The 27,835-nt window shown below is 47.2% G+C and overlaps 1 protein-coding gene across 2 annotated transcripts in view; it reads left to right on the forward strand.

Moving 5' to 3' along the window:
* The first annotated feature begins 1,810 nt into the window (after window positions 1-1,810).
* Window positions 1,811-27,835, forward strand: part of SLC12A8 (solute carrier family 12 member 8) — a 132,811-nt gene continuing 106,786 nt past the window's right edge. The window contains exons 1-4 of one of the 2 annotated variants that reach the window (XM_060150439.1): window positions 1,811-1,944; window positions 3,136-3,230; window positions 21,308-21,454; window positions 26,184-26,375. In XM_060150439.1, the coding sequence (XP_060006422.1) occupies window positions 3,180-3,230; window positions 21,308-21,454; window positions 26,184-26,375 (390 nt within the window). In that variant the 5' untranslated portion in view covers window positions 1,811-1,944; window positions 3,136-3,179. Of the gene's footprint in view, window positions 1,945-2,249; window positions 2,318-3,135; window positions 3,231-21,307; window positions 21,455-26,183; window positions 26,376-27,835 lie in introns of those variants that run through there. The other variant, XM_060150438.1, reaches the window with a different exon arrangement.

A 27,835-nucleotide genomic window follows, 5' to 3' on the forward strand; every position in this document is an offset into this window, starting at 1 on the left:
TGTACATTAAACTAGATTTCCTCTCCCATTTTACTCACTATCTCAATCCCCCTCCCCACTATTAACAAATTGATGTGTATTTTTCCAAACTATATACATATATGCACTTTTTAAAAAAGAACATTATTCTACAACATGCTGTTTTTACTCATCATTATGTGATGAAAAAAGTTTCATGTTAGTACATGTAAAAACACAATTCTTTCTAGTGCTGGTTGTCATAGTATGGCTGTACCATAACTTATGTAATCAGTCTTCTATTAGTAGACAATTAGGATGTTACAATTTTAAAAAACTATTACAAAGTAATGATGCAGTGAACATCTTTGTACTAGGTCATGTAGGGTAGTATCTTAAAAATGGAATTGTTCTGTTCAAAGGTTATGCAGTATGCTATTTTTTGATACAATAAGAGTGGTTTTTTGTTTGTTTACAGTTAGTATCATTTTTATACATCTACATTAAGCAGGGTACACTTTTTTTCTTTGCAAATGGCCAGGCTTCTCTAGCCTTAACATGAAGCAAAGAAACAAACATTTGTTCTTAGGTGTAGAAGATGCTCATAAGTTTCAAAGGGAACTTTTCATTTGTTTAGAAAGTGATGAGTGACAGGAAGTAGGTGGTTATGAACAGAGGGGTTGATTTCCTTTTTTAATGTTTTTAGCTCAGGCTGATATGGAATTGAATGTGGATTCTTCAAAGTTCACATTGACACTTTGAAAGAGGCTCATCAGAAGGTGACGGCAAACTGGAAACCAGCTTGAGGCAAAAAAACAAAGTGTCATGTGTGACCCCAAAGTGAACAATAAAGATGGCACTACTACTCTCTGTACAGATGTAATACATGGACACGTAGTGGATTCCAGTAATATGCCCACCTAGCCATGCTTTGTTCACAGGTGGCTAATCTGTAATTTATCCTGGGGTTCTTTCCTCTTACAGAGATGGGTTATTAAAAACTTCTTTGCTGGGAATGAAGTTTTGACACATGCCACAACATGGATGAACTTTGAGGACATGATGCTAAGTGAAATAAGCCAGACTTAAAAAGGACAAATACTGTCTGGTTTCACTTATGTGAAATAGGCTTGAAGAAGCAAATTTATAGAGACAGAAAATAGATTAGAGGTTACCACTGTCTGGGAGTAGAGGGGTGCGGGGACTTATTGCTTAGGGGTACAGAGCCTCAGTTTGGGGTGATGAAAAAGTTTTGGAAAGAGCAGTTATGGCTGCACCAAATGGTGAATATAAATAACGCTACTGAATTGTACACTTAAAAATGGTTTAAATGGCACATTTTATGTTATATATATTTCCACACCAAAAACCCCACAAAAAACAAAAAACCCTTTGCTGGAGCAGGAGAGGTTGGGGCTCTGTCACTGTTCCCATGGCTTTGCCTTCCCTTTTGTTTTTAAAAGAACAACCTCTATTTTTAGGGATTTTCACACAAAGGCTCATGTGGGCGTGGGAAGTACTCCCAGCTGCCCTTCTGTTTCTCAGAAGCCCAGATGGAGGCCTAGCAAGTTATTTCGGGCTTAGGAAATATGCCAGATTGGAAATAGCGATAATTTAATCTCTCTGTATGTTAATTTCTTTTTATCCCTACAAGCCGGGGACCCTGGAAACCTTACTTCACTCCCCGCCCCTCCAAGCCGGTTCTGGGAATTGCTGAAGGTGACGAGGGTAATTCCTCCCCACACCTCAGCATGCCCGAGGGCACCTTCTTGGCAAAAGAATTCCACTTCCTGCGAGTCTGAGGGTCACCTGGTCGCGTGGCCGCTGCACTTTGGCAACCCCGGAGCGCAGTCACGGTCTCTTGTTCAGACGCTTCTGCACCTGTCCAGGGGCCTGCGGACCAGTGGGAGCCGCGGGCTGCCCCGCTCCCCAGCCTTTCTCACTCCTGCGTGCTGTGTAACGCGCAGGTCCTTAGAAGCAACTGCAGTGAGTAGGCTCGCGTCCTGTCCCCCTAATCCCAGGGCTGGGCACCTCAGCGGGGGTGCGGTGAGCGAGCTGTCGAGGCGGTGGAGGCAGTGGCTGTTACGTTTGAGAGCATGCGGACCCTCCCCCTAGTCCACCCCCGCACCCTCACCACCCCCCACCGCCCAGTCCCTCCCCACCCGTGTTAAGATTGCTGTTCCCTTCTTCTGGGAGCCCTCCTGGGCGGCGGCGGGTGCGCAGGCACCACCCTTGGGGAGGGGAAGTGTCTGCAGCCCCGTCCTTCTCCACCTGGACCCGAGAGTCGTGGCCCAGGTGCTCGAGCCCGGGCGGCACGCCTCGTCAGCGAGACAGCTGGGACCCGCGCCGCGCACACCTGGTTAGCCACGTGGCGGCGGGGCGGGGACTGGGCGGGCCCAGCGCTAGGAGCGGGCGTCCCAGGAACCGGTGAGGGCGGATGCCGCGCGGCTGGTGGGTGGGTAGTGTGTAGGGTGGTCTCGGGGCGGCTCCTCTCCCCGGCGAGCTCTGTCCTGTAGTCAGGGGGCCGGCTTGGGTCACCTTTGCCCGCCTGCTCAGGTAGACCCCCTCGCCGTCCCCTGGCGCGTCTACACACGGCCACTGGCACACGAGCCTCCCGCCGACCCCAGGGGTTCCTGAGAACTCGGTAAGGGCGGGGCCGAGGCTGGAGGGGGCGTGCGCTGCGCTGTATGGGGTTCCCGTAAGTAGGGGTGCCTGAGGGACGCGGGTCCCAGCGCTGACTCAGACGCGAAGGGTCGGTGCTGCGGCTCCGGAGCGGGTCTCGGTAAGTCTTTCACCACCTGCAACTGGTCCTAGTGAGCCGATGGTGCCCTTGCCCTGGACAAAGGGGTTCACAAGGATGGAGAGGAGTGTAAAACTGTCCTCAAGGGCTGGGCAGCTGGGCAGTTGGTTCTGACCCCCGTACTGAAGGAGCTCAGGGAAAAACAGAGAGCTGCAGGCAGCTGTGGCTTTCAAAGAACAGCAACATTTGAGCACAGGGAGGCTCTGAAGAATGAGTGGGATCTATCTGGGTACCAAAGAGGGAAGGAGATGTTTCCGGATGAGGCAGAACAAGGTCCCTCCCTCAGCCAGGGCCTTATCTGGTATAGAGGAAGGATGGGCGGTAAGGATCCAGGGAAGGAGGAGCCAGCCTGACCCAGAATCCTGTTTACCTTCCAGAGGGGTCTCCCCACCCAGACTCCCAGGACCCCCATTTCCGGAGAATGGCCCAGATGTCTCAAGTGCAGGAACTCTTCCATGAGGCAGCCCAGCAGGTAGGCCTGGGCGGTGTGGGGGTCATGAGCAAAGGTCACCAGGCAGGAAGCTGAATGGAAACATTACAGTGCACTATTTTAAAAGTAATGATCTCAGAAGTTTATTTTGGTATGCCAGCTTAATCGAGAAAATGTTACAGCCAATTCCTAACCATCTGTGCGCAAAAAATCTTCTCTGGTATTTGTAGTGGATTTTGAATCCTGGACACTCCTCTTCCCACCCCGTCCCACCCATGGAGGTTTTCCATGAACAGAGTGAGGACTCAGATAATAAGAACTCCCGTTAATATTGAATCAAACCAATGTAAGAAGGTAATTCTATTTCTGAAAAACTCATATATGCTGAAGCCAAATAGATTTCTGGATTCTGTGGTATCTGCAGGTTTTGTTTTTTCTTTCTTTATCCTCTCCCTGCTGATCATTAGCGTTAGTAAACATTCAATGCAGGTATGGAATTGAAGTGGCTGCCCCTTAAAAACCAACCAACCAACCATACTTAGGCATTTATCAGGAGGCTACTTGCACCCAGGGTCTTTGCTCTGTAATGATCACTCAACCATGAGGTTTTTACTGTCCCTTGGATTTCTCTCATCTTTATAGAGAGGGGTAGGAGGGTTTTCTGGCATTATAACAGGGGGGAATGAGCCCCCCAGAAGGAGAGAGAATCAACTCATAGCCTCACACAGTAGCAAGAGAGCAAGGTCCAACACTCGGGAGGCCTGAGCCAAAGGGCAGAGGCTAGTGAGGCAGATGGGGTTCAGGGTTGGTGGGGGAATCCAAACTGGCTAGTTACCCCCTCTTCATGTACATGGGTACACACGAAAAATGCAGCATGGTGGCTGGCAAGTGGCAAGTGCTCAGCAAAAGGTACCGCTCCCCTTCGCCCTGGCAGGCCCAGAGCTGTATCCTCCATCCTGTACTGAGCTCCTTATATCCAGCCCCTGAAGTATTCAATCTGCTTAGAAACGAGTGACTAGAGGTCCGGAATAGCTCCTCAGAGATATTTCAGAACTCTTGCCCAGAGCTGTTTGCTCCTGAATGAAAAGGCCGGTGGCCAAGTTTTGAATGTGGTCAAGGACCCTTAGAGAACCTTGATTTATTTACTTTGTTTTAAAATTTTATTTAGCTTGACCAGTCTCGCATCATACTGGCAATGCGTTTTCTTTGGGTTTGCAAGACTGTACATGAGTGTTTATGGCCCTAACATGTATTTGTGGACTACTTCCTAAATAATGGGTACTGTGTTAGGCATGAAAAGGGTTACCAGATGGAAAACGTGAGGCCCTTGTCTCCAGGGATTCCAAAAAGAGAGCGCTTGTTTCATCTCTGTGAGAGGAATCTGTTAAGGCTCAGCTGTGATCCTCTTTCTGTTTAAAACCTTCAATGGCTCCCCGTGTCCACCACTCAGAGTTCAAACTCCTTAGGCTAGGCCCTGCACAGTCTGACCCAGCCTGAGTTTCGAGCCTGGTCCCCTGCATCTTACTCCTTCTACCCCACCTTCTAGACAAAGGTCACCATTCCCGAGGCTCTGTACTTGTGTCTTTTCCCTATGCTGGTCTTTGCTGATACTTCTCTCTCAGCTGATTTGCCACTGGAACCCTCCAAGTACCTAAGGCAGTGTCTGGCAGTCAAGGGGTCAGTAAATGTTAGGGCAAGCTAAATTGCTATGAGTGCCTTAAGAGACAGTTGATTTTTATTTAAAAAACTTTTATTTATTTATTTTGGCCATACCGTGCAGCATGCAGGATCTTAGTTCCCTGACCAGGAATTGAACCCATGCCCCCTGCAGTGGAAGTGGGGAGTCTTAACCACTGGACAGCCAGGGAAGTCCCGAGAGTTGATTTTTAAAATGATGGATGTAAAAAAAAAAAAAATGATGGATGTAAAGGCCTATGCGTCACCTTCCTCTCCATCTCCCTCTCCCTCAATCTCTGAACATTGAGGGATTAGACAGTGTTCAATGTCATGGCCTTTGCTGTTCATTATCTAGACATCTTTGAAATCTGTCCCTTTGTCTCCCTTGCACTGTCTTGTCCAAGGTATTACTTCTTAATTGAATTGTTCATACCTTCCTAACTTCTTTCCTCACATCTCTTCTAAAATGATCCCTTTTTAAAGCATAAGTCTGTGCATTTGCCTCCTCTGCTTAAGGCTTTTCAGTGGCTTCTCACTGCCTTTAGAATTCAGTTCTGACTCCTTGCCCTGGCCCCCACAGTCCCCTGTGATCTGCCTGGCTTCCCCTGCTCCCTCTGGCAGCATGCTCTGTCACTGCACTTGCCGTGTGGCATTGAAGTAAGCTGTTTCTTTCCTGTCTTCCTTGAGGCTGTGAACTCCTGAAGTTCAGGGGCATGTCTTATTCATTTTTGTGTCCTCAGTCCCTGCCATTAGTGCTCAGCATATGGAAGATGCTCAATCAATGCTGGCTCTACTTAAGGGAATTCACCTGGTTAGGGATTGAGGGAGCTGCTGTTTGTATTACATCTTGAAGTATCAGTGGTAAAGTTGGGAAGCACATCCCTGAGGCTGAGAGGGTAAGAAAATGATAATAACTACCAACTTATTATGGGCTGAACATTTACTATGCATTGTCTTCACAACAACATTCTGAAGTAGATATGATTATTTTGGTTGACAGATGAAAAATGGGGGTACTTTGAACCCAGGCATAGTTGTTGCCAAGGTCCGGGTTTTAATCCTTTCTGCTTTATGCCTCCTGCCCCAGTGGCCCGAGCAAAGCCTGTATGGGAACAGAGAGCAGGCTGGATGGCTGATATGTTCGAAGTGTCTGGCCCTCTAGAAGTTTCCCATGAGCTTTTTCTCCCTTTACTCCAGGTCTGGGAAGCAGGAATTCTGCTAAGAGCTTTGAGGCCTGAAGAGCACGGGACTAAGAAGGCAGTGCCCAGTGGGAAGACAGGCTGGGAGTGGGGGGGGGGTGGGTGTTACCCTAAACCCTTCAGTTCAGATCTGCTCTGCTCTTGATCACTGTGACTGGAAAGTAACTCTCAGGAGATTTGGCAAGAGTGGGGATGCTTGTGAGTTAGGTGGAGGGGTGAATGAATGGATTCTTTTTTTTTTTTTTTTTTTTTGCGGTACGTGGGCCCCTCACTGTTGTGGCCTCTCCCGTTGCGGAGCACAGGCTCCGGACGCACAGGCTCAGTGGCCATGGCTCACGGGCCCAGCCGCTCCGCGGCATGTGGGATCTTCCCGGACCGGGGCACGAACCTGTGTCCCCTGCATCGGCAGGTGGACTCTCAACCACTGCGCCACCAGGGAAGCCCAATGAATGGATTCTTGGTTTGGCTTTACTCATCTCAGGACCAGATGGGGTAGCTGTGTGTGTGTGTGTGTGTGTGTGTGTGTGTGTGTGTGTTGGTCAAGGGGACCAAGTGAGAAGAGGCTGTATATCTGAGAGTTGATGGTGCTGCCTGGGTCCAAGTACTGGCTCTAACCCTTTGTGACTCTGGGCAAGTTACTTCACCTGGCTAAGCCTTCGTATTCTCACCTATGAAACGACTACAGTAATAGAAAGTACCTTAGGGAGTTATGAAGATTAACAGAGATAATTCATGTAAATGTTTAGTATAGCGCTCAGTTCATAGGACGCAGTCTGTAAATGTTGGCTAATAATAAAACTGATGCGGGGAGTATGTGTTTGGTCCACGAGGTAGTGATATAGATGGTCAGAGGGTTCAGTTGGCACATGAATGCATGACTCAGCACAGCAAGGTCAGGTAAAACACCTAAGGCAGGAGTCCCAAGTCCGGAGTGATTCCCTCGGCCAAAACCAGAGTGTGGCACATTGTGCAAGACACTATGGGCAATGTGGGGTGGGCAGTCCATTGAGGAAGATGGGGTGCTTTCTAGGCCTAGATGGGTCTGGAGTGGTTTGGGAATGTGTGTGTGTGTGTATTTGAGGGCCTGTTGAACCTGTGGAGGTGCGAGTCTTGTTCCGGGAGCCTCTGTCCCCAGGCACTGCATTGATGTGCAGTGTGGTTGGGTGGTGGACTTGAACTGGAAACCTGGGTTCCGAATTCTGACTGTGCCACTAGATGTGCTGGGCCCTTGGGCAAGTTACTCTTGGGCTTGCAGTCTGCGTCTACAACTGCGAGACGGGGTGAGCGTACCTGATTTTCAGGGTTCTTACGCCATATGCAGAAGGATCTGGCCCAGTGCCTGTCACGTTGTGAGCACTAAATACAGTGCATGTTCAGTGATTGGATGAAGCAGGTTTCACACTGAAACCCAGTCGAGTAGGCTGTTTGTGAAACATGAGGCTGGAAAGCTAAGGAGCAGCTGGTGCCAGAGGGAGGTGAATGGAAGGCTGATGACCTTCGATTCCATGCGCGTCTCCATCAGTCGCTGGACAGAGAGGACTGTGACAGACACGGTGTGTCAGGAAGATGAAGCTGGCAGGAGAAAGCAGGTAGCTGGAGACAGGGAGAGATGGAAAGTAGACATCTGTGCGAGGTCTGAAGTCCAGCAGGATCCAGCGCTGTTAGTGTGGGAAATGGGGAAAAGTCAGCTCAGTGTACCAGGTATTTATTGAGTGCCTGTTCTTGCCTGGATCTCCAGCTAGTGCTGCAGATATTAAAACAGAAACCTCTTACTTACGATGGAATAAGGATGCCTCCCACTAATCTGATGTGCTATTTCCCTTCTCTTAGGGTTGGACAGTCTCCAGAAAAAGTTAAAGGGAAGCAGTGTCATGCTGTGGCCTGAGAATGGGTCACCCAAAGCCTCAGATTAGCTAGTGCAACTCATATTCTTTCTTCTTTATCTGGCTGGAGACTTGAGCTCCAGCAGGAGTGGGTCTGTGAGGACCCTCTTCTAGGAAGTCTGTGGGATAGCTTCTGGCTGGCCTGAGCTAGTCACCCTAGAAACAAGCCTGATGCAGACCCAGCTGTAGCATCTGGTCTACGTTTGAGCCAGGGTGCCAGCCGCCTCTGACCCTGCACCAGGACTCCGCTCCGCCAGACACCCTGCCTTGCCTTTCCCTTCTCTGTGCTCTCCTTTGCTCTTTCCCTGTCTTCCCCTCCTCAGTTCAGTGGCTTAACCTAGGTTAGCTCAGCGTGGCAAGAGAAAGAAAGAGAGTCTGGTCGAGTTGTGAGGCTGAGTGGCACCAGCAAGAGAGGCAGAAGGAAGCAAACATGTTAAGAGACAGAGGGGGTACAAATTATTGCAGCGAGTAACTCTCAGACTCAAAAGAAAAAAGAGATCCTCTGAGATCTTAGAGATCCTCTGGTCCAGGCCCCTTGCTTAGCTTGTCAGAAAAGAAGCCTAGAGATGTTTAATGACTTGCCCAAAGATACATACAAAGAGTGGCAGACCCTGGTGGGAACCAAGCCCATGACCCCCTGACCCCATAATACGGCTCTGGTTGATCTTAATGCAGTCAATCTTTAGGTTATAATTTTGAGCATTGGTCTCAGGCTTCATCGCACAAGCTTTGCTCTTGTTTTCTGTGCCCTTATTAGCCAGTGTACAGTGACGAACTGACTTATATTTTTGCTATGCGTTTTTCAGGCCCGTTTTAGCATCTTTAAAAAGCCAATATGCAAAGCAAGCCTTGGCAGCCACATGCTAGGTAACAGCTTATTGCTTTGTTAGAATATAGAGAAATGAATGCATCTGAGGAGAAAAGGGAACCTAGGACAAGACTGTCTTGTTAGCACCTCTTGTACAGAGAGGGAAACTGGAGTCCAGGGTGGTTGGGTGGAAGAGAAGGGCTCACATCTGGGATTCCTGGAGCCGTGACCCCTATCACCCTTCCAGCTTCTACAGGTCATGAAGCTTGTAAAGTTTTTAGCGATTCTCTTTAGTAACAAGGATACAAATTACAAATACAAAATTAGGTGTAATCTTTGGGAGGGACTTAATGCAAGTGAAGGGTGTTGGAGACTTAAGCTATTAGCTTCACTGTGAAAGACCAGTGGTACCCGGACAGAACCACCTATGTGAGGTGACAGAAGAAAAGAGGCTATGGTGCTGGAACCTGGGAGAGAAGAAAGCGCAGAAACCACTCTCGGGGTTGAGATAAGTCTGCAGCTTTCATGTGGGCTCTGTCGCCCTTTCCTGCTCTTTCTCTGTTATCTTCACCCCTTTCCACTTTACAGCCCTGTGTGTCACTTAGCCTAGGAGGTCAACCCTGAAAATGACAGTGCTCTGAAAATGCTTCATATTTGTAAAAAGTGGAATGGAGACATTTTCTGGATGAAGGTTCCCTAGAAACTAGAATGAAAGTGATTCTTCACTGAAATGAATTAGGTGGGCTTGTCTCACTTGTACCCACAGGATCTTCATTTGTAGAGGTGATTGAGTGAGGACACAGAGAGATCAGTGCCATTGGAAGAAGAATTTATTGCTTACATTTCCCAAGAGAGGGAGGAATGCCATGCAGGGCCACAGGGGAAGTGTCAGGTTCTGGTCAGGAGACAAAAGCAGGAATGAAGGGAAAGCCTGGGCCAGAGCCTTTGTTGTGCCCTGGGCAGGGCAGGGCAGAGCGAACAGCTTAGGACTGGCTGGTTTGAATAGTTCTGGTGGGCTTTGGCTATAGAGATGGTCTCTAGTTTCCTAGCACCTGGCCTGGGGATGATTTAGGGCAGGGGAAATACTGGCTCGTTGTGTGAGAATTAGATAAAGGGGGTGGCTTGGGGAATATACTCAGAATTGGTAAGTTTGCATACGAGAGACATGCTCCTCGCCAGCTGTTTCCTATCTATAAGAACTGGTTAGCCCTGGGAAGGTTCATCTCTTCCCTGATCCATAAGATTGATTGATTGATTGATTGATTGATATTTTTGGCTGCGTTGGGTCTTTGTTGCTGCACACAGGCTTTCTCTAGTTGCAGAGAGCAGGGGCTACTCTTCATTGTGGTGCATGGGCTTCTCATTGCGGTGGCTTCTCTTGTTGCGGAGCATGGGCTCTAGGCGCGCAGGCTTCAGTATTTGTGGCACGCTGGCTCAGTAGTTGTGGTGCACGGGCTTAGTTTCTCCACGGCATGTGGGATCTTCCCAGACGAGGGCTCAAACCCATGTACCTTGCATTGTCAGGCGGATTCTTTTTTTTAATTTTTAAAAATTTATTTATTTTATTTATTTATTTTTGGCTGTTTGGGTCTTCGTTGCTGCGCGCAGGCTTTCTCTAGTTGCGGCAAGCAGGGACTACTCTTCGTTGTGGTGCACGGGCTTCTCATTGTGGTGGCTTCTCTTGCTGTGGAGCATGGGCTCTAGGGGCTCGGGCTTCAGTATTTGTGGCACACGGGCTCAGTAGTTGTGGCTCTTGGGCTCTAGAGCGCAGGCTCACTGATTAATTTGAAGCCATGGTAGCCCAGTGACCCTCATTTAGCCAAAAATAGTTATGTCTGGTCCAGGTGATAAATTTGCTCTAAAGTGAATCCCATTGTTTATAGAACTTAAAACAGAAAGCTGTGGCTCATTTTGAGTAGCTTTCCCTTTTCATTTTAGGCAATTATCAGTAGGAAAAAAAAAACACAACAACATATAAACAAACCCCAAAACCAAAAAACAACAACACAAAGCAAAGGCAAATTCTAATTTTTAAAAAAGATACACAAATGTTAGGGACAGACATTAATTTTACCAGAGACTTCTCTATTTTATATTTCCAGTACATTTAAAATGTGATTCAAATCACATCCATCCACTGCATAAAATGAAGTTGAGTTATAAATATATTACTAACTTGAAGTCAGCATTTTATTTTTCAAATACTTCTAATAAAGTGGTAAATTTTTCTTCAAATAAAGATGTTACTATTTTTATTATACACGTACTACATGCATGCAGTAAAAAAATGTTTTTAAACGAATTATATAAAATTAAAAGCCTTCTTCCTCTGTTCCTTCACCACCATTCCCCAGAGACAGTCACTAATGGTTTCTGGTTTTCATTTTCCCTAGTGGTTATCATTATAACTTTAAATAATTTATTTATACCTCAATTTCTAGACTAAGTTATCAATTTATTATCAGTTTACTTATTGCTTCCTGATATGAAAAAAGAGGACATTGGCACATTTACTCTTCCTTCCATTTCTCTCATTTCATTTTGAATTTTTTGTTAGTTGGATTATTATTTTTACATTGTCAAGGTTTATAAAATTTACATATTTTTCTGTAATTGTAATGAGTATTTCCATGTTTGTTATAGTTGGTTATAAAAATTTTACACCTATAAATAGTACTATAAATTTACAATAGTAAGATGTATATGTGTGTGTTTAACTGAATAACCAAACGATGTTATTAGACTCATGGAGAAGAAAACACAAGCATAAGTTGTTAAGGCTTTGCTGCTTCTGAGCTACAGAGTCTTAATTTTTTTCAAGTTCCCTTTAATTCTTCTGGTTCATATGCAGCTACTGCTGTTTCTTATATCCCATGTCACCTTTTTTTGAGTATAATTCTCTTATCTTTTGGGTGACAGGAATTTTTTTCATATATGGAATAGTGGTAGTAAATTTCTCTTTCCTTTTCTAACTATAGAAGTATGGAAGGCCAAATTGTTTTCATGTATTTAAAAAACAACATTTTACAACAGATTGGATGCAGAAGTAGATATGGGAATCCAGCTGTATTCTATCAAGCCAGACATTAAAATGATCTGCAAAATGTATAACAAGGCATCTCTTTTCACTGAATATTTTTGTTTGGGAAAGTTATTTTTCATGCAAACATGTTACTTATTTTAACAGATAATGGGTTTATTATTACTATGTTTAAATGATTAATAAGTATTTGAAAATATCTCCCTTTAAGTTTCTAATATGGTGAATACTGATAGTTGTAGCACGCATAAACAAAAGCTCTTTGGGATCCTCAGTAATTTTTAAGAATGTAAAGGGGTCTGGAGATCAAAAAGTTTGAGAATGGCTGCTCTAGAGATTAAATATACATTTAGGGTTTCCCTGGTGGCACAGTGGTTGAGAGTCCGCCTGCCGATGCAGGGGACACGGGTTCGTGCCCCGGTCCGGGAAGATCCCACATGCCGCAGAGCGGCTGGGCCCGTGAGCCATGGCCGTTGAGCCTGCGCATCTGGAGCCTGTGCTCCGCAACGGGAGAGGCCACAACAGTGAGAGGCCCACATACTGCAAAAAAGGGAAATAGAAAAGAGAGGAAAAAAAAAAAAGAAAAATATACATTTAAGAATTTTCAGTTTGTTTAGAGTTAATATTGTACCACTTCAGTGTAAAATGCAGGAACTTGACAATCACATAGGCGCGTTTACCAACCCAGCCATCCAGTCTTTTATGCTATATATGTTACTTCCATCTACATGATAAAGCCTCCAAGATAACGTTATGCCCAATGATTGCTGTGGCCTATGTCTTCTCCTAGCATTTGCTGGCTCTGAACTTGGAACTTCTCAGGTGCCTTGGAAGGCAGCTCTTCTCTTGGCTGCCCTGGGCTGCTCTATCACTTGCTTTTTTTTTGCCCCTCCAAGCCCATCTGCAGGAATTTCTCCAAATGTCTGATCTGCTAGTAGCACTTGGTTTTTTTCCCTTTCTAGTTATAACTATAGTTTCATACTTTAAAAAAAAAAACAACACATCTTTTCTGTCGTTGTCATGGTAATTTGGAAGGTAGGAAAGTGCATATTCTGCTACCTTAAAAGAGGTGTCTAATGTCACTCTCTAAAGCACATTGTATTCATTCATTCATTCATTTAACTAACACATTTAGTAAGTATCTGTTCCATGTTAGGCACTAGAGGTACAAGAGTGAACAAGCTGTTCTTTAAATATGTCTGGGCTTCTTTTAAAAAATAAAAATTGCTTTTACTATTTATTTATTTTTAAACTTTTGAAATTTTGATAACATTTCACACTTGTAGAAAGTCGCAGCAGTACAAACAACCACCATATAGTCTTGACTCAGATTTACCAGTTATTAACATTTTGTCCTTTTGCTTTATTTGTGTGCGCTCTCTATATATATACACATAGTTCTATTCCATATATAATACATATTTTAATACCTATTATATTCGATTATATATATATTTTTCCTGAACCATTTGGAACTAATTTGTAGACATCATGTCCCCTTATCCATAAATACTTCATTGTCTATTTCCTGAGAATAGGACTTTTCTTTTACCTAACCACATTATATTTATCAAGATCAAGACCCTTAGGGAACTCCCTGGTCCAGTGGGTAGGACTCCACACTTTCATGGTCAAGGGCCTGAGTTCAACCCCTTGTCAGGGAACTAAGATCCCACAAGCTGCTTGGTGTGGTCAAATAAAATAAAATAAAATAACCATAGTCCATGCCTGGATGGCTGGACTATGGAATACTAAAAAAAAAAAAAAAAAAAAAAATCAAGACATTTAACATTGATAAATCCTATTATCTAATCCACAGTTTCACAGTCCACTTTTGCCAGTTATCTCACTTATATCCTGTAGCTTTTTCTCCCGGACTGGGAGCCAATCCAGCATCACGCAGTGCATTTAGTCATCACACCTCTCTAGTCTCATTTAATCTGGAATGGTTCCTTAGTCTTTCTTTGTCTTTCGTGATCTTGACATTTTTTTGCAAAACACAGGCTAGTTTTTTTTGTAGAATATTTCTGAGTTTGGGACATGAACTCTCATGATTAGATTCAGGTTTTGCATTTTTGGCAGGAACCCATAGAATGATATTGTGTTCTTTTCCAGGCATCATATCAGGAGGGAGGTACAGGGTTTCCACTTGTCCCATTATTGGTAATGTTAACTTTGGTTACTTATTTAAGGTGGTGCCCACTAGGTTAATCCACTCTAAAGTTACTAATTTTCCCTTTGTAACTAATAAGTAATTTGTTGGGGATACTTTGAGACTATGGAAATATCCAGTTCCTCATCAGTTTTCTACCCATTAGCTTTAGCAAACATTGATGATTCTTGGCAGACTCAGTTATAACTGTGATGGTTGCAGAATGGTGATTTTCTAACATCATCATTTCTTCTACATATATTACTTGGTCTTCTATAAAGAAGAATTTTCCCTCCTTCCTCTTACTTTAATTTATTCATTTGCTTATATCTGTATGGACTCAGATTCTTATTTTTTCCATGTGTATTCTATTGCAATTATTACTGATTTTGATGTTCAAATTGTTCCAGATTTGGCCAGTGGGTGCCCCTTCAAGCTGGCTTCTATGTCCTTATGACACATCCTCATCATTTTTAGGAGCCCTTCCTTACTTTCTGGCACAAAATATTGTGGGCTTATTTTGTACTTTTTCTGCCCCAGCCCTGAATCAGCTATTTCTCCAAAGAGCTCTGGCTCCTTAAAGTGAGAAATGGTATTTAGAGACCAAGATCTGGGTGCTAGGTATGTTCATTGCTACTGGGGTGTCTTGACTTACAGACCCTTTAAGTAGACAGATATATATTTATAGATATAGATATATAGATATGTGTAGATATGTCTATCTCTATATATTAAAAACTATAAATTCAAACTGATACCTCTAATTCTAATTTATCACACCAGGGTTCATTCTTCTTTCCTCTTTTCTTAATTTTAACTGCCTTCTCCAACAGTGAGAAACTTGACTCCCAGTCGGTATATTTACTTATTTGCTTAGTCCTGCAATTCATGGAAAGTAGATTCAGGAGTGGTAATTCCTACCCCTGCAAAAAACAAACTTTCTATCTAGAATTTGTAGTAGTTTGTAGTTAGTTATTTGTCTTTAGACTGAGAGCACATAGTCAAAGTACTATGTTCAAAAGTTAACTCTGGGGCTTCCCTGGTGGCGCAGTGGTTGAGAGTCCGCCTGCCGATGCAGGGGACACGGGTTCGTGCCCCGGTCCGGGAAGATCCCGCATGCCGCGGAGCAGCTGGGCCCGTGAGCCATGGCCGCTGAGCCTGCGCGTCCGGAGCCTGTGCTCCGCAACGGGAGAGGCCACAACAGTGAGAGGCCCGCGTACCGCAAAAAAAAAAAAAAAAAAAAAAGTTAACTCTGCTCAGTTTTTTCCACTTTCTGTGTGGTTATATTATTCATTAGAATTATAGTTAGGTTAATTTGTTTCTCTTTGCATTCTGTTTTAATTTTTCTCTCTCATCCTGTCGATTTGATTTGATTTTGTTTAATTTTGAGTATATAAAACATTGATGTGATTCCAAACGTCAAAAGTACTTAGTACATAAGAATCCTTAAATGGGTATAGTATTGTCTGATCCACTGAAGCACCTAGAAAAATAAATCTATTGCAGTTGAGTTTTAGCTGGTTTGCCTGTTACTGGGGGAGGGCATTAGGGTCTGTGTTTCTCCTCCTGATGTTAAACTGAGGTAGACTGTCTAGTGGCAGCCTGAGTCTCGCAGGAGGGCTCTGTCCTTTTGCCAAAGAGGCTGGGAAGGGAAGGGGAAGCTCTTGTTTAGGTGGCCATGGCATCGCTGCTGTGGGAATTTAGATCTGCGGGGTGCTGTCAGGTGCCCAGAGCATTGTGTCTTTGGATTCTTCATTCTGAGCACAGAGGTGGCCGCTCTGTGGGGAATGAGCGGCTGTACAGCTCTGAGAGGCAGAGCTCGGGCAGGGGCCCCACCAACATCAACGCTGTCACAGCGTCCGCGGGTCTTGCCACTCCTGGGCCTTTGTGGTTGCTTGACCAGGTTGTGCCTTGGGAGATTCCCGGTCTTGGACCGGGATGCACGAGATGGAAGAGCCACAGATCAAGCACCGGGAACTACTGTTACGGAGACACTGGCTTTTGAACCTGTTCTGTGCAGAAGAGATCCGCACAGCCACGAAGATCTCACATTACTAGGAGTGCCTAAATCAGTGCTGGCCAAGCGTGCTGCCCAGATTCGAATCCAGGGACATCAGGCTTTGGCCACTCCATGTGGGTCCTGCGGAGCAGTTCCCATTACCAGCTTCAGTCAGGGTAGCAGAGCGCTCATCGGACACCCATTCTCGAACTCCTAGTACAATACAGAAGGGGCCAGCTGCCCCAGCGCTGGGACTGGGCAGGGGTTGGAGAGAGGCAGATTTCAGGCTGAACTGTAGAGCAAGGATTCACCTGAAACATGAGGACGAGGTACCAGGGCAGATAGAAGATGCACAGTCAGTAAGACCTCTCTTCTTTCCTTTCCTCCCAACTTTCCTGAAGAAATCCTCACCCCCATTTAAAACTGCCTGATGTGCTTCACGCTAACCAAAAAAACTTTCACGATTATCACCTCATCTAAGCTGCGCAGCCCACCTTGAGGCAGGTATGTAGCTACTTGCATCGGATGCAGGTACCACAGGGGGCTGCTGGCCCGTGGAGCCCTGCTGCCCCCCTGCCCAGCTGCAGCTTGTGGTGCCTGTTCAGAGCCAGAGGAAAGGAATGTGGCACCCACTCTGCTCAGTGCGTCACAGTTCAGCAGCAGCTTGGGATATTCTCTGATGTGCGAGTAATAATTAAATGATTAGCTTTCAGAAAGCAAGCTGCTGGAGCATGTGTGCGTGCTCCAGGTAGACCCAGTCTTTGGGAGGAAGGGGCAGGCTATGTCTTGCTCTGATCCACTCCTGACCCAAGTGGGCAGAAGCAGAGTTTCTTACCAGTCTCCCTTCCTCCAGCTGCCAGGAGAGAGAATACGTGTTTTCTCACATTTCAGATGTGTTCAGTAAGGCCTGGAGGGTGGCCTGTGGGAGGGCGGTGGCTGTTTGAGACAAGAGGCTCCTGGGTGGGAGCTCGCGTCATTGCCTGTAGCAGAGCTTTTCTCTGCCTTACTCAGCTCCACTTGCTGGATGCAGGAAGTCACGTGTTTCCCACTCTGGACACATTTCAGGTGTGATTTCCCTGTCTTTCTAGATGCCCTGCTCGAGTGTGAAGATTCTCATGGGAGAAAGACTTCTACCTCTGAACTAAAACACCCACCAGGTGGCCGTGCTGTCTCCAGTGTGGGGTGCAGTCCTGGGCTTAGAGGGCCTGGCTCCTTGTTCTGGGAGGTTGGGAAGGAAAGCCCTAGCAATGAGCAGCGCACAGGTGCAATCACCCGTGGCCAGACTCCAAGTCTCTGTGCCCTGGAACCTGCCAAGTTGTCCCTGCCAACCTGAGGGTCCTCAGGAAAGAGAGGAACCTGCCCCTTGAGGATGTCTGTGGTCCCCTTTCTGAGGGATTGCTTTGCCCCTCACTTTTCTGTCTCTTCTTTCTTAGTTTCCACCCCTGCTTCCCAGTAGCCTCCATACTGGGCACAGCACACATCCTGCGGCCACCTGCCTTTCCCCGCAACCTGTCATGTCTGTCGTGGAGTGTTGAATGAGACTCTTGTTATTTTGGAATTGATGACTGGGGCCCAAATCTGAAGACAATGAGGTTCTAAGAGAGTTATCAACAGTTGGTACCAAGCACAAGATAGCCCAGAACTGGCCCAACTATCACCCCCTGTCACCCCAGCTATTCCACCTCCCTCTCCCTGGGCAACAGAAATGACTAGGGAGAGGCACAAAGGGAGAGTCTGTGAGCCACGGCCTTTGTGGGAGGGCATATATGAGACGAGATGAGCTTCCTTACCCTCCCATAAAGGAGGGGGTTTGGCATGCGGTCCCTGAGTGGGGGGGAGAAGCTGGTATTCTGTCCTCCTATTGGATGTCTGCTTATGCTGCAGACATGGCTCTGCCTGCAGCCTATCTGCGCAAGAGCTGAAGGGGATCGGAGAGAGCTGGCAGGACAGACAGACAGCAGGGTTGGGGAGTAGCCAGTTGTGATACTGTGATTTATAATAAATAGATATTTGGCACAGAGCTCCTAAAACCCTTGGAATTTCCTAAGTGATAAAAGTGATAAGGTGTCTTGATATTCATAGCAAATGCCTTCAGACACCACTGGGTTTATATTAGCGAGGTGACTTTTAGAATCACCTAGGATGGAGGCTGGTTACAGAGGAACCAGCCATGTGATCGGAGGGTTGGAACTTTCAGGGTAGGGGAAAGGAGCTGGAGGTTAAATCAGTCACCAATGACCAGTGATTTAATCAGTCATGCCTATGTGATGAAGCCTCCAGAAAAACCCAATAAAGAGGGTTTGGAGAGCTTCTGGGTTGGTGACCACGTGGAGATGGTGGGAGAGTGCTGCGCTGGGAGAGGGCATGGACCTCAAACCTTTCCCTAAACCCCCTCATCTAGTGGCTTCTGAGTCATATCCTTTCATAATAAGCTGGTAATCTAGTAAGTAAAATGTTTGTCTGAGTTCTGTGAGCCGCTCTAGCAAATTAACTGAACCCAAGACGGGGGTGGTGGGAGCCTCTGATCAGTAGCCCGTGGGTCAGAAGCAGAGTGACAACGTGGACTTGGGATTGGCATCTGAGGGGCAGTCTGGTAGGACTGAGCCCTTGACTGTGGGATGGCACTGCCTCTGGGCGGGCAGTGTCGGAGTTGTCTTGGACTATGGGACACCCACTGGTGTCAGAGAATTGCTTGGTGTAGGAGAAACCGCCCCCCACTGGCACTGGTGTCAGAATTGAGCCGGCCCGATGGTAGTTACTATGCAAGGGAGCTGGTTTGAGCTGCCTGTCGGGCCGGTACTCTCCACAAGACCAACCCTGGGGCAGTGCAGAAGGCTGAGGGCGTCCTGAAAGTGGGGAGGCTGGAGGGTGTGGTGGGCCAGGGAGAGGTGACAAGCGTGGGCCCCGGGCTGACGTTCTGTATTGATGTTGGTGGCAGCATGTCTGCGGGGGGGGGGGGGCCTGGGAATTGTCCCTTGGGTCTCCCGAGTACCTGTTTGTCATTTTATTCTAGGGTTCTCCATCTCATCCTGGCTCCCCTTTTTGGTGCTTTTGTTTCTTCTTCCTTTTCTCTCATTGGCTTATGCCTCTCTCTCTCTCTCTCTCAAAACATCAGGGCCCCAACCTTGGGTCAAACTTAGGTGTTTCTTGCCAGTATCAGATGAGCAGGGTTTGGGGAGACTTAGTTGTGTTCTTGTGCCACTTGGTAAGAAAAGGTATGTGCACTCCTCTAAATGTCCTGAAATAAACGGTCATGACTTGGGCACCAAACCCGTTTCAAACCCTGTATACCTTCACTTACACCTTTATTCTCAGGGTAAAGAGTCTCCTAAAGTTTCGGCCTCATTCATCTGTGACGCACCTTTAAGGCTGATTTAGTCCAGGGAGATCCAGGAAGTGAAAAGCTTTTCATACCCCCATTAGGTAAATAAACAAATAAACAAATAAACAAAGCAGGTTTTACAGGGGAAATATGAAGGCTGTGATGACAGAGGAATACAGTTTCTAAAATCACAACAGGAATTTTAAGCGTAAAGCAGAGGTACTCACAATTAAGCGAAATCCAGGATGTTAGAAATTGCACCTGAAACATTGACATTTAGGAGAGAAAAGGGCCTGTGACCTGTGGTGCAGGTTGTACAGTCTGGGTTGGGGAATTCAAACCCCAGCTGTGGACCTAGGCTGGTTGTGTCTCTTCTCCAGGGCTTGCTTTCCTCGGCTGGCTGTAGACAGGGGCCCTCTCCCTGCCTCGCTCCCGGGGTGACCTGAGCACCAAAGTGGGGAATTGATGTGGAAGCTGAAAGCACTCCCTAAATTATTACTCTTTGTTGCTGATAGTTGCTATTGTTATGACTGTTTCTAATAAATGGTAGCCCTGTAACAAGCCATGGTAGGAAGCGAACACAAGCAGAGACGGGAAGTTGGGCCAGGTCCTGAGTTTTGAGATTAGGATCCTAGAAAACAATCTTACTTACCACAAAGTCCCTTGGTACCATTTGTTCAAAGATAAGCATAGGTTGGCAGGGTCTTTGCTCTTAGCCAAGATCACTGTTCTCATGTTTATTGACTTTCAGGAGATTCCTCATTAGTGGTTTGCAAAAGACAGATGCACAGAGATATACAGAGATGAAAGGTGTTTCAGCTGGTGTCAGGAGCCCCCCGGCCCATCTGTCCTGCGTGGCGTCACTGATGGCCCTGGTGATTTCTTGAGGCCCTTTTTTCACCTGTAGGTGTACGATACAAGGGGGGAAGCTGGGATCCTCTCCTTTCGTTTTGATTGAGCATAGTTGGCCTTTGGCCTTGGTCCTAGATCATGAGCGCACCCATTGTTCTCAGCTGTTCAGGGCCTCTGCCCCTGTCTCTGGACCTTAGATGTCCCCTGTCCCTTGACTTCTCTGCCATCTCCCTGAGGTTATAGATCACATACGCGCACCAGTTAGACTTAGTGCACACGGTGGGTCTTAGTTGGGTGCCTCCCTTCCCCACCCCCAGGTGAGAATCACTTCATCACTGCTGCAGTAGTTTGAGGCCATTGGAAGAGTCCAGTGATGTCTGAATTTAGGTTAATTACTAAACCTGTGCAGGAGCAGTTCATCGTATGAGTGGCTACTGATTTTGTTTAAGATCGTTTTAGTATTTCCATAAGGTTTAGTCTTTTTAGTGAAGAGTTTCTGTATGAGTGTACTGTAAGTGCCTTTGTTATTTTTGAATTGGAAAAATGAGGAAAGCATCTGTTTCACCACTTGTTAGCCTGTGATTCTAGACGACTGCCAGATGATGCCTTGGGACCCTGGGGTATGGGATGGAAGGGCACTTAGGGATCACCGTACCAGCCAGGGTTCAGTCAAGAACACAGAAACTGCCCTAGATGTTTTCAACAGAGGGAATTTAATACATAGAGTTCATTACAGAAGTGTTAGAAGAGCCAGAGGAGAAAAAGGTAAGTAAAGGGAGGTTCCCCAAAGATTAGTAACTGCTGGAAGCTGCTCTTCCCACCAGGAAGGGAGAGACTGAAAGGGAGGATGGTGTCACCCAGAGCTCCTGACCGATGTCAGAGCTGGAGCCCAGCATCCCGCGCTCACCCGCATCCCAGTGGCTGGAACTCAGTCACGTGGCCACACCGCCTGTAAAGAGACTGGGAAATGCAGTCTCCCGAGTGGCCGGAAGGAAAGGGAACCCGAGTTTGCTGAACAGCTTGTCTGCGCTGCAAACGGCGCAGGAATTGCTATGCGCACAGGCCTGCAGGGCATGGCCCAACAGGAGAGCTTTAAAGCTGAGTTCTCCCAGCACCCACCTCCGTTCCCTCCCCGCTCCAGCCCTCCCCACTGCTGCTGAGCTGACTCCTGTGTGCCCCGTTTTCAGGAGGCTCTGGCCCAGCCCCAGCCCTGGTGGAAGATCCAGCTGTTCATATGGGAACCAGTGCTGTTCGGGACCTGGGATGGTGTGTTCACGTCCTGCATGATCAACATTTTTGGGGTTGTCCTTTTCTTGAGGACTGGCTGGCTGGTGGTGAGTGATGAGCTGGTGGCCCTGGAGCCTCCTGTGGGCCTGGGGCATTTAAAGCTCTGTCACCCTTGGGTATTCCACAGTGTAGTCAACAGATTCCTGAAGCATGGATGCTCCGGAAGCACAGAACAAAATCCAGTACATGGAGTAGCTAGTATTGCTTTTTAAATGAGAATCCTGAGAACCTGGGCCTCAGACAGAGGTTCCTGTGGAAGCCTCACCATGGATTTACCTACAGGAATATGAGCACGGAAGTCAGGGCACATTGTGGGTGGGACTAGAGGTGGGTCAGAGAGAGCAGGCTGATGGCAAGTTTGCCTCCAGTTTGTGACCGTCTCCAGCTTTCCCGGTGTTCTTTAACTCGTCTGATGCCCTGCCTGGAGAGGGAGAGGGGGAGGGGGAGGGGGGGGGAGGGGGAGAGGGAGGGGGAGGGGAGGGGGAGGGAGAAGAAATTGTAAAAGCCTACGGTTCTCCTCCGTGCCTTTCTCCTTACTTTCACACGGAACACTTCACTTGACACTGCTGGTCACCAGATTTCTCCCCACATCAAGCAATTCTGTGGCGCCAGCTGAGTATCCTACAATGTAACTCAATTCTGACACTACCTGGAGAGAGCATCAGATCCCACAGGTTAAGGGCTCCATCCCACAAGGCTGCCCCCACCCACTTCAGCTGCCAATCACAAGTCCAGGTTGTCACCTATGCTTCTGACCGAGGCTGTGCATCCGGGGTTCCCACGACCCCCCCATTCCCACGACCCCCCCATTCCCATGACCCACGCCCCCCCAGATTCCATTAATTTGCTAGAGCAGCAGGGAAACACTTATTTATGTTTATTAGCTTATTAAAGGATTATGATCAAGACAGATGAAGAGATACCTAGGGCAAGGTCTGCAAAGGTCCCAAGAGCAGGAACTTCTGTCCCCGTGGAGTTGGGGTACATCACTCTCCTGGTATGTGGCTATGTTCACCCACCTGGAGGCTTTCCAACCCCATTCTTTGGGGATTTTTATAGCAGCTTCATCACACATGATCAATTATTAACTCCATTTCTAGCCCCTCTCCCCTCTCTAGAGAAGTGTGTATATGTGTGTTGGGGGTGGTGCTGGTGAAAACTCCAAGCTTCTAATCGCGGCTTGGTTTTTCTGGTGACCAGCCCCCATCCAGCAGCCCACTGACAGCGACCTCATTAGAACAAAAAATGCTCCTTGTGGTTTTAATCGCTTAGGAATTTACAAGGGTTTTAGGAGCCCCGTGTCAGGGATGGGGTCAAAGACAAATGTTAGAACAAGAGATGCTTCTAGTGCTCTTGTCACTTAAGAAATGACAAGGTTTCAGGAGCTCTGTGCCAGGAACCAGGTGCAGAGACCAAGTTGACCCTTGAACAACATGGGTTTGAACTGCACGGTCCACTTATGCTCAGGTTTTTTTCAATAAATAATACAGTACTGCACGGTCCACGGTTGGTTGAATCCGTGGAAGGGAAACTGCAGGTAGGAAGAGCTGACAGTGGGACTTGAGCATCCGCAGATTTTGGTATCCAAGACCAGTCCCGGAATTAATCCCCCTGTGGATACCTAGGGACGGCTGTATATATTTTCTATCATCTCATGGAGGCAGAGAGAGAGAGGGGTATGTGTTTATGGTAAGAAATTGGCTCTATGATTTTGGGGGCTGGCAAGTCCCAAATGTGTAGGATAAGTGAGATGCAGGTAGGAATAGATGTTGCAGTTTTTTGAGTCCAAAACCTAGAAACTCAGGCAGAACTACTATGTTGCAGTCTGGAGACCAAATTCCTTCTTCTTCGGGAAGCCTCAGTCTTTGCTTTTAAGGCCTTCAACTGATTGCATGAGAACCACCCACATTATGGAGGATAATTTCCTTTGCTTAAAGTCAGCTGATTGTGGGACTTCCCTGGCGGTCCAGCGGTTAAGACTCCGCGCTTCCAACGCTGGGGCCGCAGGTTCCATCCCTGGTCAGGGAACTAAGATCCCCCATGCCACGTGGCGTGGCCAAAAGATAAAAAAAAAAAAAAGTCAGCTGATTGTACATGTTAATCCCATCTTAAAAATACATTCACGGCAACTTCTAGACTAGTATTTGACTAAACAACTGGTCACCATAATCTCGCCAAGTTGGCACATAAAGTTAACCATCACATCTGCAAATTCCAGGGGATGAAGCTTCACTGTTGTGGGGTGTATGGGGTTCTTAGTCCTCTTAGGAGGCCTGGTTGAGGCCACACCTTCCTCAGCTCTTGCTCTACTCCGTACCCAGGCCCTTAGCTCAGGGTTCAGCCTTAGCCATAGCCAGGATGGGTCTGAAAGTTTTCTTTATTAACGTGTGGAAAGCTTAGAGCAAGGTTAGCAACCTCTCTGGTGTGGGTGTCTCTCATACTCCTCCCAAACTTACAGGGGCCCCCACTTCCAAAAACACAAATCCTCCAGCTCAGATGCCATTCTCAGGCTTCTGGGATCAACCTCCGATTTTTCCCCTTCCCGGACGCCACCCCACTGCCCAGCGCCTCTCCAGCCTGTGTCCAGGGGAGGCCCAGCACCCTGACTGCTGTGGCAGAGGAAGGCCTGGCACTGACAGCCTGGGCCCCTGGGCTCTGCCTTACGCAGGGGCTGCTTATGGAACGGTGGAAGGAGAGAGGGGTAAGCTCTCTCTATTTCTCTTCTTAAATCTTAGGGCCTCCTCTTAAGCCTCTCGCTGGGTGACTTTTTTGAGAAATGGCTATCCAGAAGTGTCAGTCCCGTCCCCAAAGTGAAGTACAAGTTGTGTTAATTATTTATTGCTGCACAACAAATTATCCCAACACTTAGCGGCTTAAAGCAACAAATATGTGTTATCTTGTCATTACTGTGGTTCAGGGATCCAGGAGCAACTTAGCTGGGTGCCCCTGGCTCAGGGTTTCTCATGGGGTTGCAGCCAAGCTGTCAGTCAGGGCTGCACTCTCATCGGAAGGCTCCACTGGCAGAGGGTCTGTTTCCAGGATCACTTGTGAGGTTGTTGTCAGGCTTTGTCACGTGGGCCTCTTCATAGGGTTGCCTCAGTAACTGCAGCTGGCTTCCCCCAGGGCCAGCAACTTAAGAGAGAGGGAGGGAGCAAGTGCCCAAGACGAAAGCCACGGTCTTCTCATACGCTCATCTCAAAAGTGACATCCCATCACTTCTGCGGGGCTCTGCTCATTAAAAGTGAGTCACTCCATCCAGCCCCCGCTCAAGGGGAGCAGAGTACACAAGGGCACGAATGCCAGGAGGTGGGGACCACTGGGACCATCTTTGAGGCTGCTACCACACAAATACATCCTTTTGTCCTAAAATGATCTCTCCTTTTCAATTCTGACATTAGTTTTACCTGAAAAATCATATTTGAACATGGAAGGAAAGGTAAATGTGAAATGCCAAAAATAAGGTAGAGCTTCTAGAGGATAGCATAAAATTAAAATAAGTAGAGGTCATGCCCAAGTCATTTTTAAATAGAAAATATTAATTCTAAAGAATAATTTGGCAGCATATTTATAATTTGGAAAACGTTAAAGTGGCAATTTTGGTATGAAAACTTAAAGACTGGTACAGACTTTTAAAAATTATCCCATGTAGACAATTTAAAAGCACGAACAAAGGAAGAAAATAGTCATTATATAAGTTCATTAAAAATATAGAAACAGCAAAATAAGTAACTGAATAAAGCATAACTGAATATAACCTAATTCTTTAGGTACCATGTAGTCTACCGTGGCGAACTTTAGATCCAGTTTTTCCCCTTCTCTATCAACAGAATCATAATTTTGCTTGGCATTACTCTCAGCTGAAAATCCAACAGATTAACAAATACAGTAATCCCACTTCATTCTCCAACCTCCATCTAAATATCAATAGATGCCAAAATAGAAATAAAATATTTACCTCTTTTTCTCCCCCCTCCCCATGCTTCTCTACTCATTTATAAAAGGTTTTTCATATAAATAAACCAATTTTTCAATGCAGTGAACTTCTAAACGTTCAAATAACTTGCAGGTGATAAGCATTTTTAAATGTCAGAAGTGCGAGAAGAGAGTAGATGCAGTATGGGCGGCAAGAGTGCTATGCACACAAATGAAAGAGAAATGGGGAAAGCAAGGGAAAAAACCCCAAACCTAACCCTGCTCTCTTGGCAGCCCAGAGGTAAAGACGGGCTTTGGAACAAGACTCAGTGTGATAAGTGCTGTGATAAGCACTGAGTCCTGGGTACTACTGGAGCCAGAGGAAGGCTCCCAGGGACGGCTTCCTGCAGGAGGAAACTCTAACCCCTGTCTTGAGGGATGCGTTGGAGTGAACCTGCCAAGGAAGAGGAACGGGCAGAAAGGCATTCCAGGCAGGGGATCCGCATGGGTGGGTGGGTGTGTGTGTGGGGGGCAAGGGGGCACGTGACTTCGCGCTGGGGCGCCGCGTGCGTCTGGGGGAGGGCTGTCGGCAGAGGGATGAGGGGGCCTGGGGAGGTGGAGAGGGGAGAGACCAGGAGGGGCTTCAAGAGGGTATGGCATGGCTTCGACTTGCCATTGTCGGCGCTGGGAAGCCTCTTAAGAGTTTGCTGCAGGGACACTACGTTCATCTGGAATCCCTTCCAGGCCTCACTCCTGTGGCCCTTTGTCCTTTTCCAGCGGGCCCACCCCCGGGGGCGTGGGAGCGGTGGGCAGTGCTCCCTCCGTGCCCTAACCCTGACCTGGCTCCTTGCTCTTCCGCCGCAGGGAAACACGGGAGTGCTCGTGGGTGTGTTTCTGGTGTCCTTCGTCGCCCTGGTGGCCCTGGTCACAGTGCTGTCCGGCATCGGGGTTGGGGAGCACTGCGACGTGGGCACCGGCGGCGTCTACTCCATGATCGCGGCGGTCCTCGGCGGGCAGACCGGAGGCGCCATCGGGCTGCTGTACGTGCTTGGACAGGTGAGGCCACTGGCCAATGGAATCGCTTACCTTGCCTTGCTTTCTGCCACCTTCTTCTCATCCACGTTCCCCTCTGACCTGGTGACAGGCAAGTGGGCAGTTGCGGAGAGCTCATAGTGGAAACAAGCTCATAGTCCAGGGCCCTGACCCTCAGTCCAGGGCTCCGTCCTTTCCACCCCCTTTGCCTCTGGAGTCCTGCTTCCACCAGGGAGCTGGGTCTGGGCTGGGACCATCCTTACAGACTGTTCTAGGGAGGGGAGTGCACAGCAGTGGCCGGAGCCGGGGTGGCAGCTGGGTGGCCCGGTCCCGGGGGCACTTTTACACTGAAAAGGGGACATTTTGCCTGTGCCAAGGACTTCCTTAGAAGCAGGCTGTTCTCAAATGAACCGGAGCTCTAGGCGCATTGATAGCTTGATGGCCTGAACAGGGAGGCTGAAAGCCCCTGTGTGGATGCTGTGTCTGAGAAGGAGAATACTAATGTGGATGGAGGCCCTCAGAAAACCACTGAGTAGGGAGAAGTACTGAAGCGTGTTTAGCTAAAACACAGGGACGGTGACCTAATGCTGAGGAAGCAAATGCGGACCTTAAGAAGCAGCTCTTTGTAAGCACTTCTTGGACTGAAAAAGGCTTTAATGATGGTGCAAAGGGTGGTGGGTGGCTGAAAAAACAGTTAAAAGAATCTGTCTGAGTAAGAGTACAAGAGTCTCCTCAAAGAAAGTGTCGGTCTGTTTCTTTTATTTTTAAAGCAGCAGGGGCAGGGTATTGTAGCAAAAATACATCTGATTCTCCAACAGCACAAAGCTGTGTGTGTGTGTATGTGTGTGTGTGTGTGTAGGGGAGATGTGTGGAAGGCAGACACATGGTCAGTGCACTCTTAAAAACCACTTGCCTTTATGGAGAAAGATCTTTAAGCGGGAGTTTGGAAGTGAGTAATAAACTGTCAGTTTACTTTATTACCCTGGGGATTTGTATATCGATTTTTTTTTTTTTTTTTTTTTTTTTTACTTCTCTGCTATTTTATAGCCAAGCAGGCTGCAAGATGGACAAACAGCAGTCCTCACTTTCCCTGCTCTCTGGGTAGACAAAAAGCTCCACTCTTGAAGCAGATACCACAGACAGGGGACCAGCGCTGAGGTTTGGGCCTCCCCCCCTCCCAGAGAGAGGAAGCCTCCTGTATGTGAGGTGACTTGGAGGAAAGGTGCTCACAAAGAAAGACACAAGCTACCAAAACTCAAGAAGAAGCAGAAAATCAGAATGCGCCTACATAAGTAAAGAGATTGAATTAGTAATCAAAAAACTTCTTACTAAGAAAAGCCAGAAACATTGGTGCCCCTCTGGTCAGGGTCCTCTCCATGCCTCTGCTGCTTCTGCAGCTGAGCTGGGTGGGCTTCCTAATCAGGGTGTGGCTGCTAATCCTTTTTATATGTTGCTAGATTCAGTTGGCTAGTATTTTGTTGAGG

Source organism: Lagenorhynchus albirostris, chromosome 5 (genome assembly GCF_949774975.1).
Source record: "Lagenorhynchus albirostris chromosome 5, mLagAlb1.1, whole genome shotgun sequence".
NCBI classification, from domain to species: Eukaryota; Metazoa; Chordata; class Mammalia; order Artiodactyla; family Delphinidae; genus Lagenorhynchus; species Lagenorhynchus albirostris.